Raw genomic sequence first — 17,646 nt, 5'->3', positions numbered from 1 at the left:
TTACATATTAGGTGAAGAAAAAAAATATTCTTTCAGTTAGCGATTTTTCCTGTTAGGGATGCCCTGCGAATTTTCGCAGCTTTTTGTTAAAAATTGTGCAACATTTCAAAGTCCTGCTACTCATGCCAGGAATATAGTATATGCAAATGATAATTATGTTTGTATAGAAAACACTCTGAAGTCTCTAAAACTGGTTAAATCGTGTCTGTGGGTATAACATAACGTGTTTAGGAGTAAAAATCCCTCGAAAAACTGTTCACCAAAAACACAAAAAATATATTGATCCGCCAGTCAATGTATTGTTTAAGGCGACCGAAAATAAATGAGGATGCCCTGTAAACGCCTGCAGCTTCCACACGATATCGCCAGTACTGGCATTTCCAGTGTACTTAATCCTTAGTTGTATGACGTTTTGGCCTTTCCTGTTTTAGTCTCACCACAGGATGTTGTGAAATTGAAAACAATGGAGGATGATTTCAAGACTTGCTGCTATCGAATACAGATCGCCCCGTGATCAATTTGATTGATTATTAACGTTTATTAATACCTAAAGTTGGTTTAGAAAAGTAGTTTGAAGTGATTTGTAAAAGTTTATAGGCAACGTTTGTAATTTTAAAAAGTGATGTTGCATCTTGTAAAATGGAATATTCCTGGATCAGACCGGTCTAAGGAAAACAACATTTTGGCTATACAATGACGGATTTAAATCGGCATAAAGACCCAATTGTGATGTTTATGGGATATATAGGAGTGCCAAGAAAGAAGCTCGTTAAAGGTAATGAATGTTTTATATTTTATTTATGCGTTTTGGGTAGCGCCGGCTACAGCAAAATCTGTTGTTTTGGGGGGGTGCATACTATCAGATAATAGCTTCTCATGCTTTCGCCGAAAAGCATTTTACAAATCTGACTTGGTGGCTAGATTCACAACGAGTGTAGCTTTAATTCAGTACCTTGCATGTGAAAGTTTGAGTTTTATCGAAAACTATGGGTGGCGCTCTAAAATTTCCGCTGATTTGATCCCGCCACAGGAACCATGTCCCTAACGTTTAAACATTCACACCTCTAGCACGCGCACACTAAGCAAAGTCAAGATGTCAGGGCCTTTAAGTTCCAGTGAATTCCTGGTACTTATCGAATTGACTCATCATGTGTGGAGGCGTAATGTCAGCTAACAAGATTGGAGAAGACCGTACCAAGGGTGGACTCAGTGCCTTCATTTCCCATATGGACGCCTCGTACACTGGAACCATCCCAAATAGCACCCTTTTCCCTTTATCGTGCACTACTTTTCACCACAGCTCATAGGGCTCTGGTCAAAATATGTGCACTATAAAAGGGAAGAGGATGCCACTTGGGACAGCCACAGCATGTAAAGCTCTTTAATATCATCCGGTTCTGTACTGGTGGTGCCCCGATCGCGCAGCTGAATCAACTTTAGGACACGGTCCTGACGCTTGCTCGACTTTCTTGGGCACCCTGAAGCCTTCTTCACAACAATTGAACCGCTCTCCTTGAAGTTCTTGATGATCCGATAAATGGTTGATTTTAGGTGCAATCTTACTGGCAACAACATCTGTGTAGGCCTTTTTGTGCAAAGTAACGATGACAGCACGCGTTTCCTTGCAGGTAACCATGGTTGACAGAGGAAGAACAATGATTCCAAGCACCACCCTACTTTTGAAGCTTCCAGTCTGTTATTCAGCAGCGTAGCCTAGTGGTTAGAGCGTTGGACTAGTAACCGGAAGGTTGCGAGTTCAAACCCCCGGGCTGACAAGGTACAAATCTGTCGTTCTGCCCCTGAACAGGCAGTTAACCCACTGTTCCCAGGCCGTCATTGAAAATAAGAATATGTTCTTAACTGACTTGCCTGGTTAAATAAAGGTTAAAAATAAATAAATAAAAAATTCAAACTCAATCAGCATGACAGAGTGATCTCCAGCCTTGTCCTCGACAACACTCACACCTGTGTTAACGAGAGAATCACTGACATGTCAGCTGGTCCTTTTGTGGCAGGGCTGAAATGCAGTAGAAATGCTCTTTTTTTGTGATTCAGTTCATTTGCATGGCAAAGAGGGACTTTGCAATTAAATCGCAATTCATCTGATCATTCTTCACAACATTCTGGAGTATATTCAAATTGCCATCTCATACAAACTGAGGCAACAGACTTTCCACCAGACAAACAACTGGAGCTTATCTAGTGTGACAGTGCTGTGAAGGGGAAGTACAACCACAAAAAGTTTCCAAACATGAAAAAGCATGCTCGGAGTATGCTGGTTATATTCAGGTCGTGTGTGTGTGAATAAACTTTCTCAGTCATTTAAAGCATGGGCAGGGCCACTACAACAAATTTAACAAACCACTTGTCAGTTGTTCTGAGGATCTCTATTTCAGAAAGGACACCAGACTTTAACACCCTTTCCAAGAGAGCTGACCAGACCCATTGCGCACATTAAGACTGAAATCACCAAGAGTGGGATAGGCCAGGCCAGGGTATTCTTTCCAAAACAGTCTTTAAAAAAATATGTGATGGTTATTGCAGTGAGAATTATCCAGCAATGCACTCGGATACTGGATTTGTCCCCATTCATTTTACATTACAACGGTTCAGATTGTACTTTATTTGGGCTGAGATTTGACAACTGTTCAGTAATCTGCTTTAATATTTATTTATTTTTTATTTCACCTTTATTTAACCAGGTAGGCAAGTTGAGAACAAGTTCTCATTTACAATTGCGACCTGGCCAAGATAAAGCAAAGCAGTTCGACACAAACAACAATACAGAGTTATTACACATGGAGAAAACAAACATACAGTCAATAATACAGTAGAAACAAGTCTATATACGATGTGAGCAAATGAGGTGAGAAGGGAGGTAAAGGCAAAAAAAAGGCCATGGTGGCAAAGTAAATACAATATAGCAAGTAAAACACTGGAATGGTAGATTTGCAGTGGAAGAATGTGCAAAGTAGAAATAAAAATAATGGGGTGCAAAGGAGCTAAATAAATAAATAAATAAAATAAATACAGTAGGGAAAGTAGGGCTAAATTATAGGTGGGCTATGTACAGGTGCAGTAATCTGTGAGCTGCTCTGACAGTTGGTGCTTAAAGGTAGTGAGGGAGATAAGTGTTTCCAGTTTCAGAGATTTTTGTAGTTCGTTCCAGTCATTGGCAGCAGAGAACTGGAAGGAGAGGCGGCCAAAGAAAGAATTGGTTTGGGGGTGACTAGAGAGATACCTGCTGGAGCGTGTGCTACAGGCGGGAGAAGCTATGGTGACCATATAAAGAGTTATAGACCATCTACATATCAACATGAAGCCAAATGTTTTGTGTATGTGGTTTACAATGTTCTTTATTTAGGGTGGAATTCCATAATATTACTGTCATAAACAGGCCATTCAATATGAACTCAAATACTTGACATTTTTTGCTCTTATTTGCGGCACTCAGATTGTACATCAGGATCAGAGACTATCTTTATCAGATGTTTACTGTTTCCAGTCATAAACATGAGTCTGATTGTGGGTAGATAATACAGAGGAATAGTTGTTCTGCAATCTTAGCAGCATACATACACATATATATAGTACACTACTACTTGTGTGTCAACGTGAACAAAAGGCTTCATGTTTTGTCTCACATGTTTTGTCTCACATATAGTATGTGTCCCTTCACTTTGTTTCAAAAGCTGAATGTGGCCCCTTGAGCCAAAAAGAAGTTGGCCCACCCCTTCCCTAGACGTTGATCTTGGGTCAGTACACCCCTTGCAAGCTGCAGAGTGAAGTAGGCCCTAGATGCTGATCTTGGGTCAGTACACCCCTTGCAAGCTGCAGAGTGAAGTAGGCCCTAGATGTTGATCTTGGGTCAGTACACCCCTTGCAAGCTGCAGAGTGAAGTAGGCCCTAGATGCTGATCTTGGGTCAGTTTGAAAATAAAAAAATAACACACATTAAAAAGGTTTTGTTCAGAGATATGGGGGGGGGGGGCAAATAAAACCACCCGCAGGGAAAATTCTGCCTGCAGTCCACCAGATGGGGAACCCTGCACTAGGGGTTATTGTGGTTCCACTGACAGACAGACTGAAACCTATCTGACAACATGGTGTGCATGTGTCTGTTATATACAACTCTAGTTCCCAAAAGCTATTTTAAGAAAGCATGGGTGGCGCCATTAAGTACTTTGACCATTTTGAAGTAGTCAACTGGGTGGGACTTCATATGGGTTAAGGAAGGATCACACGATTCCATCCAGGTCCTCAGGAGGGATCAGCCAATGATTTATACTTGTTCGCAAACATTCCATAACGGCAGGTGGCAGTAAATCGCAAACCTCGTCTTTATACCCGTTCAAACAACACAGTCCAGGTGGACGACTTCAAAATGGAGATGGCCTCATTGGCACTATCCGAACATTCACAGACGCCATAATCGGACAGACAAAGATGAGTCGTCTAAGTCTATGGTGTGTACATTTGAAGTCTGAAGTTTACATACACTTAGGTTGGAGTCATTAAAACTTGTATTCAACCACTCCCCAATCCACAATCTTGTTAACAAACTATAGTTTTGGCAAGTCGCTTAGGACATCTACTTTGTGCATGTCAAGTAATTTTTCCAACAATTGTTTACAGACAGAATTCACTGTATCACAATTCCAGTGAGTCAGAAGTTTACATACACTAAGTTGACTGTGCCTTTAAACAGCTTGGAAAATTGGCTTTAGAAGCTTCTGATAGGCTAATTGACATCACTTGAGTCAATTGGAGGTGTACCTGTGGATGTATTTCAAGGCCTACCTTCAAACTCACTGCCTCTTTGCTTGACATCATGGGAAAATCAGAAGACATCAACCAACAAAACGTAATTTTAGACCTCCACAAGTCTGGTTCATCCTTGGGAGCAATTTCCAAATGCCTGAAGGTACCATGTTCATCTGTACAAACATTAGTACGCAAGTATAAACACCATGGGACCACTCAGCCGCCATTACGCTCAGGAAGGAGACGCATTCTGTGTCCTAGAGATGAACGTACTTTGGTGCGAAAAGTGCAACTAAATCCCAGAACAACAGCGAAGGACCTTGAAGATGCTGGAGGAAACCGGTACAAAAGTATCTATATCCACAGTAAAACGAGTCCTATTTCGACATAACCTAAAAGGCCGCTCAGCAAGGAAGAAGCCACTGCTCCAAAACTGCCATAAAAAAGCCAGACTACGGATTGCAACTGCACATGGGGAAAAAATATTTTACTTTTTGAAGAAATGTCCTCTGGTTTGATGAAACAAAAAAGAACTGTTGTGCGCCGCTCGAACCCAGAATCTCTGGTGATGCAGTGCCTTAGACCACTGTGATACAGCCTGGAATCAAACCAGGGTCTGTAGTGACACCTCTATCACTGTGATGCAGTGCCTTAGACCACTGTGATACAGCCTGGAATCAAACCAGGGTCTGTAGTGACACCTCTATCACTGTGATGCAGTGCCTTAGACCACTGTGATACAGCCTGGAATCAAACCAGGGTCTGTAGTGACACCTCTATCACTGTGATACAGTGCCTTAGACCACTGTGATACAGCCTGGAATCAAACCAGGGTCTGTAGTGACACCTCTATCACTGTGATGCAGTGCCTTAAGACCACTGTGATACAGCCTGGAATCAAACCAGGGTCTGTAGTGACACCTCTATCACTGTGATGCAGTGCCTTAAGACCACTGTGATACAGCCTGGAATCAAACCAGGGTCTGTAGTGACACCTATCACTGTGATACAGCCTGGAATCAAATCAGGGTCTGTAGTGACACCTCTATCACTGTGATGCAGTGCCTTAAGACCACTGTGATACAGCCTGGAATCAAACCAGGGTCTGTAGTGACACCTCTATCACTGTGATGCAGTGCCTTAAGACCACTGTGATACAGCCTGGAATCAAACCAGGGTCTGTAGTGACACCTATCACTGTGATACAGCCTGGAATCAAACCAGGGTCTGTAGTGACACCTATCACTGTGATGCAGTGCATTAGATCACTGTGATGCAGTGCCTTAGACCACTGTGATACAGCCTGGAATCAAACCAGGGTCTGGGTGACACCTCTATCACTGTAGTGACACCTGGAATCACTGTGATACAGCCTGGAATCAAACCTGTGATGCAGGTCTGTGATACAGTGACACCAGGGTCTATCACTGTGATGCAGTGAATCAAACCAGGGTCTTAGTGACACCACTGTGATGCAGTGCCTTAAGACCACTGTGATACAGCCTGGAATCAAACCAGGGTCTGTAGTGACACCTGACACCTCTATCACTGTGATGCAGTGCCTTAGACCACTGCGCCACCCGGGAGGCACTAAAAATAGAACTGTTTGGCCATAATGTATAAACATGTATACGCAGGGCCCCGCTGTAAAAGAGACCTTGGTCTCAGTCGGTGTTCCTTGTTGAAACAAAGGTATAATAATAATAATAATAATAAAATAACCATCGTTATGTTTGGAGGAAAAAGGGGGAGGCTTGCAAGCCGAAGAACATCATCCCAACCATGAATCATGGGGGTGGCAGCATCATGTTGTGGAGGTGCTTTGCTGCAGAAGGGACTGGTGCACTTCACAAAATAGATGGCATCAAGAGGAAGGTAAATTACGTGGATATATTGGAGCAATATCGCAAGACATCAGTCGGGAAGTTAAAGCTTGGTCAAAAATGGGTCTTTCAAATGGACAATGACCCCAGGCATACTTCCAAATGGACAATGACCCCAGGCATACTTCCAAATGGACAATGACCCCAGGCATACTTCCAAAGTTGTGTAAAATAGCTTAAGGAAAACAAAGTCAAGGTATTGGAGTGGCCATCACAAAGCCCTGACCTCAATCCTATAGAACATTTGTGGGCAGAACTGAAAAGGCGTGTGCGAGCAAGGAGGCCTACCAACCTGACTCAGTTACACCACCTCTGTCAGGAGGAATGGGCCAAAATTCACCCAACTTATTGTGGGAAGCTTGTGGAAGTCTACCCGAAACGATTGACCCAAGTTAAACAATTTAAAGGCAATGCTACCAAATACAAATTGAGTGTATGTAAACTTCTGACCCACTGGGAATGTGATGAAAGAAATAAAAAGCTGAAATAAACCACTGCTATTATTCTGACATTTCACATTCTTAAAATAAAAGTGGTGATCCCAACTGCCATTAGACAGGGAATTTGTACTAGGATTAAATGTCAGGAATTGTGAAAATTGTATGTACAAATCAAATTTGACATGTCACATGTGTTTAGCAGATGTTATTGCGGGTGTAGCGAAATGCTTGTGTTTCTAGCTCCAACAGTGCAGTGATATCTGACAAGCATGTGTGTTAAACGACTCACGTGGACACGATGACGTTGAAGTCCACCAGATTATTCAGAATGTCATGTCGCAGATACTGACGGTCCTCCACACAGCCTGAAAACAACCCAGGGGTTTATGCCATAGAAATATAATGACCATCCAATATGGCCTCATTGATTACAATGGGGACGCCCTTTCTAGTAATAGACTCAAAGCTAACAACGCAAAGCTAACAACCGATCACTCAATGCTAACAACCGAAGCTAACAAGACTCAAAGCTAACAACCGTTCACTTTGTCCTGGACTTGAACATATAAAAGCTAAGGAAGAGATGGGACCGCAACCAAAATAAGTGAGATGTTATTGTGCCAGTCATGTTAAAAAAATTGATATTTTTTAATTGACAATTAAAATCAACCAATCAAAATGCCTCACCGTGATAGACTAGCACCTTGAGACTGGGGCACCACAGCTTTAGCTCCCGAACCCAGTTATCTGGAGCCAAGGGAACACATTTCAGACCACTTTAATACATTTTAGTACAATTAACTCAGACAAAACCTGATATTTATGCGACACAGATATTATTAAAAGGCCAGTCATTTTTAAGTAAAATGATCATACAATACTCCCTTGTTTGTGTCATGTTTTCTATAAGTGGTTCTAAAACACACTTAATTGGTTATAAAGTGAGTGGATTGACATGAGCGGAGCCCTTACCCATGGTGGAGGCGGGCACAGTGATGAGGTGGGGGCCTTTGATGCCATCCTGGTACAGCCTGGCCAGGAAGGCTATGGCCTGGATGGTCTTTCCCAAACCCTGTCGAGTAGATGACCAAGAGAGTAAAAAGAGAGATGAGAGAGAGAGAGTGAGAAAGAGAGAAAATAGAGATCAATATCTGCTCTTCAAAACAAGTATGAGTTAAAAACAGCATCACCGAGTCCCAGGTCTCTTGTCAGGACTTGAATCACCTCCTGGAAACGTAACAGTATTTCAACCAAACAAGACAGCCTTTCCTTCTGTTATTTTTAACATTCTGATCTGTCCCACATTCCTTTAGTTCTCTCTGTGTTGTCACCTGCTGTTGCTCCACCCACACCATTAGTCAAACACTCACTTATCTAGAGCCTTTGTAAAAACTGTTGGTAGCTAAATCCATCGAGAAGGGCCACGTAAAAACGATTGGCTGGTATGCCCTCACCCGCCTGAGCGGTCGGCTGTGAATGCCCTCACCCGCCTGAGCGGTCGGCTGTGAATGCCCTCACCCGCCTGAGCGGTCGGCTGTGAATGCCCTCACCCGCCTGAGCGGTCGGCTGTGAATGCCCTCACCCGCCTGAGCGGTCGGCTGTGAATGCCCTCACCCGCCTGAGCGGTCGGCTGTGAATGCCCTCACCCGCCTGAGCGGTCGGCTGTGAATGCCCTCACCCGCCTGAGCGGTCGGCTGTGAATGCCCTCACCCGCCTGAGCGGTCGGCTGTGAATGCCCTCACCCGTCTGAGCGGTCGGCTGTGAATGCCCTCACCCGTCGTATACTTCTAACTTATTGGTTTGGTTCTGCCCTCTATAGTACTGTCTGGGTAAAACATCACTGTACTCTTGACAGTCACCATTACACACACACACACACACACACACGCACGCACGTTTCCATTTGAGGATGTTTATATGGTTCTGGTAATCCAAATGACTTGGAATGTTATCGTTGTGGTTGTAGAAGACAAGGATACGAACACATGTAAACAGTACTGGTTAAGGGTTGTAACTATGCAATATATGTACATTAAGGGCATAAATGGCATCAATATAGACATAAACATTCACCTCTTGGAGAGAAAGATAGAAACAAATTACTTGGATTGAAAAAGGGGTCAAGATTTACGGCCCCATCTCGCTCCAGCCTTGAGATCAGATGTGTCCTGGTGCCACAGAGTCGTAAATGACTCGGCATGAGCAATCTCCAAGAACTGTCTGGGATGACCCTAGAAGCTCGCTCATGGCAGCACAATAAAACCCCTAATAAAACTTTGGAAAACGATGTGGAAGCGTGTGTAGACATAACACTATGTTTATCAATACGACAATTAAACCACTTCTGCACAAGTACAACCAATGCAATGACACTTCCGGCAGTACGCAATAATACTACATAGGAAAAACAATCTGTCAAGTAGTATTGGCAACTCTAACATTAAAGAATAGTAACAGCCATACAGTAGAACACATATGGCTGAAACGTATCAACGTAACATGAAGTAATTAGTGGTAATTATCTATTATTACCCAGCATGTGAAAACCCAGATAAAACCCCTCTTGCAACTTCCATTCTGATGCTCGGCACAACATTGACATTCCTGTTAATGTTGACAGTAAAAACATGCGTCTTCTCCCGTCGGATGATCATAACGCTCTGACCGGAGCTGAGCGGGTGCAGTGTACAGATGCGCATTTTCAAGCGCTCCGATTGGTTAGGAATGAAAGTGCTATGATGAGAGAGGGATAACGAAGGTAGGCTGAGCAGCCAAACTGAAGGGACTGCGAGTGAAAGTTAGGTCGACAGGAGGAGGACGGCCTTTACAGGGCATTTTATACTTGCCATTATCCGTTTTTGGTTGGTAACAGTTCTACAACACAGGGAGGGGTAATCCACATAATTAAGGAACACCATAGTATGTGGCAAGGTCCCAAATGGCACCCTATTCCCTATGAGCCCTGGCCAAAAGTACACTAGAGATAATAGGGTGGCATTTGGGAAACAGAATGTATCTGTATTGTGTAGTCAGCTCACCATCTCATCAGCCAGGATTCCACTCAGCTTGTGTTGGTGCAGCAGGAGAAGCCACTTCAGCCCAATCAACTGGTAGGGTTTCAATTTTAACCTGCATGGCAACCAATCATGATGTAAGACATTTAGACACAAACCAATCACAATACAATATATTTAGATGCAAAAAATAAGACATTCCAGTATCTGACAGACATGTAGCATAACATTTATGATGCGATACATATTTGTTTAATGGGGTCAAAAAGGTTTATTCATTTACTATTTCCAGACAATAAGTCATAGCCGATGTGGGGACAACCGTTTTCAGAATACATCCATTATGCCATGGTAAATGGATGAATGAATTACCATGGCATTCACTTAGCATTTGGGATTTTTATTTTTGTTACCAGTGAGGATTTGTTCTCTTAATAAAGGTCTATTGGTCGGTCCTTCCAATACCTTGTAATTCCCCTGCTGGAATATAAAATGACTACAGCAGATTAGATGTAATCTATGTTCAGCAGGCAAACGTTGAACGTTTAAGATAGAAATGCCATTACTCCTTATCAGAGACGCATATTTGTTCTACACAACATATTTCTATGTGAACGGTTCCAAAACGAATGGAGTCTCTGGACATTTCACTTACTTTCTGTTGAGGACGGAGGGCTGGGTCATGGAGCCCATGCAGTTGTCGATGACCTGGCTGACTCCCTTCACCATCCTGCCCGAGATGTTTTGGCACTTGGACATGAGACCCCGGAGCACGGCTCTCTCCCTCAGCACCACCCTGCAGCCCAGCAGCAGCTCCACAGACAGGCCTTTCTCCTTGCGGAAGTGCTCCTTCTGAGAAACGGACACACACATTAAAAAAAGTGTGTCACCAACCAGTCATAATGCCTCATCTTTTTCATCTGACATGATATCAGTTATGCAATTGTACGGTTGCACAACAAAGCCCAAGACGTGAATTAAAGAGGAGGCTATGTCATGTTCGTTGAGGACTACCATACAGTGGGCCAGCTGAATTCATGTCATGTTCGTTGAGGACTACCATACAGTGGGCCAGCTGAATTCATGTCATGTTCGTTGAAGACTACCATACAGTGGGCCAGCTGAATCTATGTCATGGTCGTTGAGGACTACCATACAGTGAATCCATGGCCAGGACTACTGAAGTGGGCCAGCTGAATCTATGTCATGGTTGAGGTTGAGGACTATGTCCATACAGTGGGGGCTATGTCAGCTGAGGACTTACAGTGGGCCAGCTGAATCATGTCATGGTCGTTGAGGACTACCATACAGTGGGCCAGCTGAATCCATGTCATGGTCGTTGAGGACTACCATACAGTGGGCCAGCTGAATCTATGTCATGGTCGTTGAGGACTACCATACAGTGGGCCAGCTGAATCTATGTCATGGTCGTGGAGGACTACCATACAGTGGGCCAGCTGAATTCACACCACATTCACACAACATCTTTCAGCTGGGGGGTCATGGTGGTGAGGGAGCCAGTTCAGGTTTAAAGTGCCTTGTGGCTCTTCAATTCACACCTGCATATCCAATGGTCCTGCTTAGAGCTGTGTGGGAGTGACAACCCTGATGATGATGTCAATGAGCAAACCACCACTGACTTCATCAGCGGCGTTGTGCCCATGGCGAGGGTTCGAATCTTCCCCAATCAAAAGCCTTGGATTAACAGAGGTTGGCGCTAAACTAAAGAACAGGGCTACCACACACAGGGCTACCACACACAGGGCTACCACACACAGGGCTACCACACACAGGGCTACCACACACAGGGCTACCACAGACAACCCTGAGGCTATGGCTGAGGACAGGAACAAGTACAAGAAGTCCCACAATGACCTCGTCATCAAACGAGAAAAGGGACAATATAGGAATAAGGTGGAGTCATACTACACAGGATCTGACGCCCACGGCATGTGGTAGGGGCTACAGTCCATTAAAGATTACAACAGAAGAACTAACCTTGATCTGCCCAACGATGCCTCTCTACCAGACAAACTCAATGCATTTGATGCACACATTGAAAACAAAAACAGCTTTGAGAGAGAGAGAGAGATGCCTGCACAGACTATGTATGATAAAGCCTTTATCAAACGTTGCCTAAAGTTGTAGACACAAATTCATTAGTGCCAAAAAAAGCACAGTATATAGCCATAATATTGACATTTTAAATGTCTCTATTTCTTTTGAACTTTAGTGAGTAATGTTTACTGTTTATTTTGTATTATCTATTTCACTTGATTTGGCAACATATGTTTCCCGTGTCAATAAAGCCCTTTGAATTTATTTGAATTGAGAGAAAGAGAGAAAGAGAAAGAGAGAGAGAGAGAGAGAGAGAAGAAACCTAACATGGCTAAGGAGGCCAGGCCACGAGACGTAGACTGAGTAGAACACACCTTCACCTAAAACCAAAATCAGTGTACATTGCAAAAAGAACAAGAGACACAAATGGAAGAAAATGGGACAGAACTGCAGGGCCTTAGTTGGAGAGAGCACTGAGGCTCAGTGACACAAGAGCATGCAGATTGGAGGGGTGGTGGGCAATCTCTTACCAGCTTGTGCCAAAAAGCAAAAGGCCGCAGCTCCACGATCTTCTTGGCCTTCTTCACCGAACAGCCGGTGATGAGGGACAGCTCGTCCAGCGAGGCCTCCTGGAAGAAGAGCAGGATCTGGCCTTGTAGCGTGGATGTGCCCTCGTTTTCCGCCCCAGAGTCCAGCTCCTCGTCCTCGCCCTCAAACTCGCTGCTGGTCGCCTCCTCGTCCTCGCCCTCCGAGCTGCTGGCCCTCTCGCCCTCCTTTCTAGCCATGCTGGTCCTCTCGCCCTCCGAGCTGCTGGCCCTCTCGCCCTCCGAACTGCTGGCCCTCTCGCCCTCCGAACTGCTGGCCCTCTCGCCCTCCTTTCTAGCCATGCTGGTCCCGTTGGACATCTTCAGGCTCTGCAAATTTGAAGAGGTAGGTTTGGATTCAGGGGCAAATTTCTTGAACATCCATTTCAGAGGGGAAGCTTTGCTTGGCTTGGCTTCCTCCATGCCGTCCTTGGACTCTCTGCTTGGCTTGGCTTCCTCCATGCCGTCCTTGGACTCTCTGTTTGGCTTGGCGTCACTCTTGCTGTTGCTCTTGGCTTTGGGTTCCTTTTGCTTGACTTCAGGAGAGCTGGTGTATTCCCCTTCAGGAGAAGAAATCAGTAAAAAAAAGGGCACATTGATAAATATAACGAGTACAGTAGTAATAAACACACTAGATGGTAAGAATAGGTGAAACAGTCACATGATTGTAGCAACACTATCAGTGATGTTTCATCTGGACGAGGACAGTGTCATGATCACCTGGGTCAGAGAACATGCGAAGCGCCTCCAAGGCGTCGGCTACGTTCCACTCATGTTCCTGCAGCACAGCCCTGAGTTCCTGTAGGATGTGACAGACAGGGGTCGAAGAGATTAATTGTCACACTCCAGTCAACTTTTCACCACTTTATATGTATATATATTTAAAAAATATTACAAAAAAAAATATATATATTACAAAAAAATAAATAAATAATAATAACTTGTTCGATTTTCTTTATTTGCTTCTCTATTTGTTTCCGCAAGCGAGGGAAGAGTAGGATGCCACCGTCAGACCAACTCTTAAAAAAGCCCATTCCTCAAAGTTTTCAGTGAGTCTAAGAAAGTTTCTCTCACCACCTGGTGTGTTGTGAACTCTGCGAGGTATGCGTGGCAACGGCTGACCATAGAATTACATCACAGGAGGTTGGAGGCACCTTAATTGGAGAGGACGAGCTAATTGTAATGGCTGGAGCAGAATAAGTGGAATGGTATCAAATACATCAGACACATTGGGGCGATTCTCAATATGAATACTACCGTGATCAACACTCATGCTCCATGTACACTCTCAGAGGACGTTCTATTGAGTACGTTCTTGTGAGGACGAGTGTGGAGACACTGGCTCTCCCCCAACTGTAATACCTCACTCTGCACCTCCCCATTCCCTGACCCTTCTTCCTGCCAGGATAATGGCAATAAAGTCCAAACAAGATACACACAAAGCAAAACATTTTACTTTATAACTATCAGCTAGCTATATGTGAATCTTAATAATGTACCTAACCAGATAGGATAACAGGCAAAAAATTATCTAAATCCAATGTTATCCAAGGTAGATGTCAATTCTTCATGGATAGCTAGATAACAGTTCTTTGTGGCTATATGACTAGCTAACAGTACTAGCTAGCCAGTTAGATCTATTAACTTACTATGGGCTTGCTACCTACTTTGTAGGCAGGTAACCATGCCAAAATTAACATAGCATGTATTAATTAACACATCAAGATAAAATATTGTAGTCAGGAAACATGAGGCAACATTTCATTCTGAAGTCGGAGTGAATTCTCTCTCGATTCAGCTCTAACAATGGCTGCCAATCATTGAGATTGAATTAAAAAAAAAAATATGTTACATGTTTGAGTCATTTCTTGGCATTACTTTCCATTGAAGTTTGCATTGACGCATGCTTCAAAATATGTACAAACTGAGTACACAATTGAGTAGTGCCCTCCGTGCCCCATTTCGCATACTTTGATTTGGACTCGCGCCGACCCTCCCGTGCGGTATTATGAATTTTGAGAACCACCCATGGTTTCCATGCGTTTGATGCCACTCCAGTCGCTCCGTTCAGGCCATTATTATGAGCCGTACTCCCCTCAGCAGCCTCCTGTGATACATCTAGAACTGATACGTACAGAAAGTGATTTGTAGGATTTCTTTGTGGCTGACACTCTCACTCACTTCCTTATCCTGGTCAGGGAATTTCCTCTGCAGTTTCCTAACCATGGTCTCCTGTCTTTCCCAGCTGGGCTCTGCACCCTCCTCTTCAGAGTCTTCAGCCTGGTGAATCAGACAGCGTGTATTCATTAGTGTACACCGTAGCAAAAATTTTGCACAAAAAAATAATAATAGTGAACACACGCACAGTGAAGGTTAGTACTGCTGAGGAGAAGCAGCAACAGCACAATGCATGCCTGGTGTGAAGGTCGACCCCCTCACCAGAGACTGTCCGAAGCCCCTCCGCCTCACCAGAGACTGTCCGAAGCCCCTCCGCCTCACCAGAGACTGTCCGAAGCCCCTCCGCCTCACCAGAGACGGTCCGAAGCCCCTCCGCCTCACCAGAGACGGTCCGAAGCCCCTCCGCCTCACCAGAGACGGTCCGAAGCCCCTCCGCCTCACCAGAGACGGTCCGAAGCCCCTCCGTCTCACCAGAGACGGTCCGAAGCCCCTCCGTCTCACCAGAGACAGTCTGAAGCCCCTCGAGCTGACATGGTAAAAATCTGTCGTTCTGACCCTGAACGAGGCAGTTAACCCACCATTCCTAGGCCATCATTGAAAATAAGAATGTGTTCTTTAACTGACGTGCCTAGTTAAATAAAGATGAAATAAAAGGTCTAGTAAATTGTCCACCAAATTAGTGTCCAAAAATACCGATTTCCTATTGTTATGAAAACGGCCCTAATTAATCCGCCATTCCGATTAATCGGTCGACCCCCACCAGAGACGGTCTACCCCGCCCCCGGCGACCTCGCCAGAGACGGTCTATCCCCCCCCCCACCAAAGACGGTCTACCCCCCACCTCACCCGGGACAGTCTACCGCACCCCCGGCGGCCTCACCCTCGTCTTACCAGAGACTTTCTCCTCCTCTTGCTGGGCTGCTGGACCACATCTTTGTCTCGACAACTGCTCGATCCGTCCGGTTTCCTCTTCCTCGTTGAGTCTGGACAACCGATTGAGTCAATGTGTGAGGAGAAACATGCCCATATTTGTCATGTTTTAGCAATGGCAGACAAAGCCCTATAACCATCATTACAATGAGGCCCAGGCTGTGTTGTCATGAGCGTAAGAAGAGATGTCATAAACATAGAAAACACTGGTCAAGCTGGACATGTTTGGTGGTATAGTAGGGGACAGGCCGCAACCTGCTGTCTATGGTAGTAGTAAATCAAATAGATACCTTTGTCACCAAACATCATCAGGCATGAGGCTACGGCACCATCTAAAGTGCTTGTGCTTTCAATCACCTGAAAACAAAGCAAAGTTCAATATATAAGCGATGTGAATCGGCAGTGAGCAGCAGCTGTCTTTAAGAGACTATAAAATAGTTTGTGACAGAAAAGTGATTCATATGAAATTACCTCCAACAACTCCTTCCTGTTTCTATTAGGGAAGATTTCCTGCAGTTTGTCCAGTCTCTCTTCCAGCGCCTTGTCAACTTGGTCTTCCTTATCATATGGTTCAGTCATCTCTCTTACCTCTAGCTTCACTGGTTCCCTGAAAGAACTACAAGATTAGACTGGCATGTTAAGCAACACTTCGTGGAATTAGTTATAACGTTACCTTGACGCAAGTCATGGGGGAAATATAGGCTAGGCCTAGATATTTCATCTCAACGCGGCTGTACTTACTTCACCACTTTCGTTAATTTATCCCTCCTCGAATCACTTGCCAAATCGTCATCAGGGTCACTGATGACATCTTCAAACACTACTCCTCGCCCAGGTTTTCCCAGGTTGGCTATAGGTGTTGTTACTCGTGCTGTATGGGCCATAGAAATATGGACAAAGACAGTTCAGCAATCACATGCAATTAAAGCGAGGGCACATATTGTAGTTATGCGATTGTTGCTAGCTACCAGTTCAACACCCAAAACACAATTTGGTTGACCAACCAATCAGCTTTCTATTTAGCTAGCTAACGTTAATGTTAGCTGTCGCCCAGAGAAACCGACTGATAAAGCTAGCTAACGTTAGCTAGCGACTAAGGTATAGCTAAATGTCAACAGTATAGTGTCAGCAAATATTATGATTAGGGTTAGCTAGTTAGCTAAGCCAAATAGGTATACTGTAGGTCCTGCTCTTGCCGGCGAACGAGTTACATATATCAGGTTATAAGCCATTAAGCGATGTGCCAGATAGCGGTCTAGCTAGCTACATAATGGCTGACTACTGTTAGCTTAGCCAGCAAATCATACCTGGTTTATTCTCCTTTTCTGACTCTGGACTTACGGAACCGGTGTATTTGTCCTGGTTTGACGTTGTTTTATTATTGTCAAAACGAAACCGGTCCAAATTAAATAAACTCATTTTCAAAACGACAAGTATTAAAACGTTACACAACTAGCTAGCAAGCAATAGAGGTGAGCTCTTTGTCTCCGTACAAAAGATTGCTTATTCTGGCTACGATTAACCAATGAATTGGTGCCAATAACGCTACAGTAGCTAACAAGCTAGCCACGAAACGGTCCACCTTTGAATGCGGGACTTTCAAGTTGTCAGAACTCAAACTATCCAACGATAAACTCATCAATAATACAATCCAACATACGTTCATAATTTTTTTGGGATATATGGCTAGCTAAACGTTAACACTAACTATAAAAAAACATCTTATACTGTGAGAATCCGTTTACTTTCCCGCGAACTCATTCTGCCTCGAATGACTATAAGGACGCTTTCGATTG

At 44.1% G+C, this 17,646-nt stretch overlaps 1 protein-coding gene across 2 annotated transcripts in view; it reads right to left on the bottom strand.

Moving 5' to 3' along the window:
* Positions 1-17,646, bottom strand: part of LOC124034645 (SWI/SNF-related matrix-associated actin-dependent regulator of chromatin subfamily A containing DEAD/H box 1A-like) — a 23,763-nt gene extending 6,117 nt beyond the window's left edge. Inside the window, exons 1-13 of one of the 2 annotated variants that reach the window (XM_046348090.1) lie at positions 17,158-17,646; positions 16,592-16,721; positions 16,322-16,466; positions 16,141-16,207; positions 15,812-15,903; positions 14,924-15,022; positions 13,463-13,541; positions 12,689-13,302; positions 10,756-10,952; positions 10,125-10,215; positions 8,059-8,158; positions 7,774-7,833; positions 7,376-7,451 (exon numbers count right to left, since the gene is read on the bottom strand). In XM_046348090.1, coding sequence (XP_046204046.1) covers positions 7,376-7,451; positions 7,774-7,833; positions 8,059-8,158; positions 10,125-10,215; positions 10,756-10,952; positions 12,689-13,302; positions 13,463-13,541; positions 14,924-15,022; positions 15,812-15,903; positions 16,141-16,207; positions 16,322-16,466; positions 16,592-16,721; positions 17,158-17,269 — 1,862 coding nt within the window. In that variant the 5' untranslated portion in view covers positions 17,270-17,646. The remainder of the gene's footprint in view (positions 1-7,375; positions 7,452-7,773; positions 7,834-8,058; positions 8,159-10,124; positions 10,216-10,755; positions 10,953-12,688; positions 13,303-13,462; positions 13,542-14,923; positions 15,023-15,811; positions 15,904-16,140; positions 16,208-16,321; positions 16,467-16,591; positions 16,722-17,157) is intronic. The other variant, XM_046348091.1, reaches the window with a different exon arrangement.

Source organism: Oncorhynchus gorbuscha, linkage group LG04 (genome assembly GCF_021184085.1).
Source record: "Oncorhynchus gorbuscha isolate QuinsamMale2020 ecotype Even-year linkage group LG04, OgorEven_v1.0, whole genome shotgun sequence".
NCBI classification, from domain to species: domain Eukaryota; kingdom Metazoa; phylum Chordata; class Actinopteri; order Salmoniformes; family Salmonidae; genus Oncorhynchus; species Oncorhynchus gorbuscha.
This window is presented reverse-complemented; position numbering and strand designations above follow the sequence as displayed.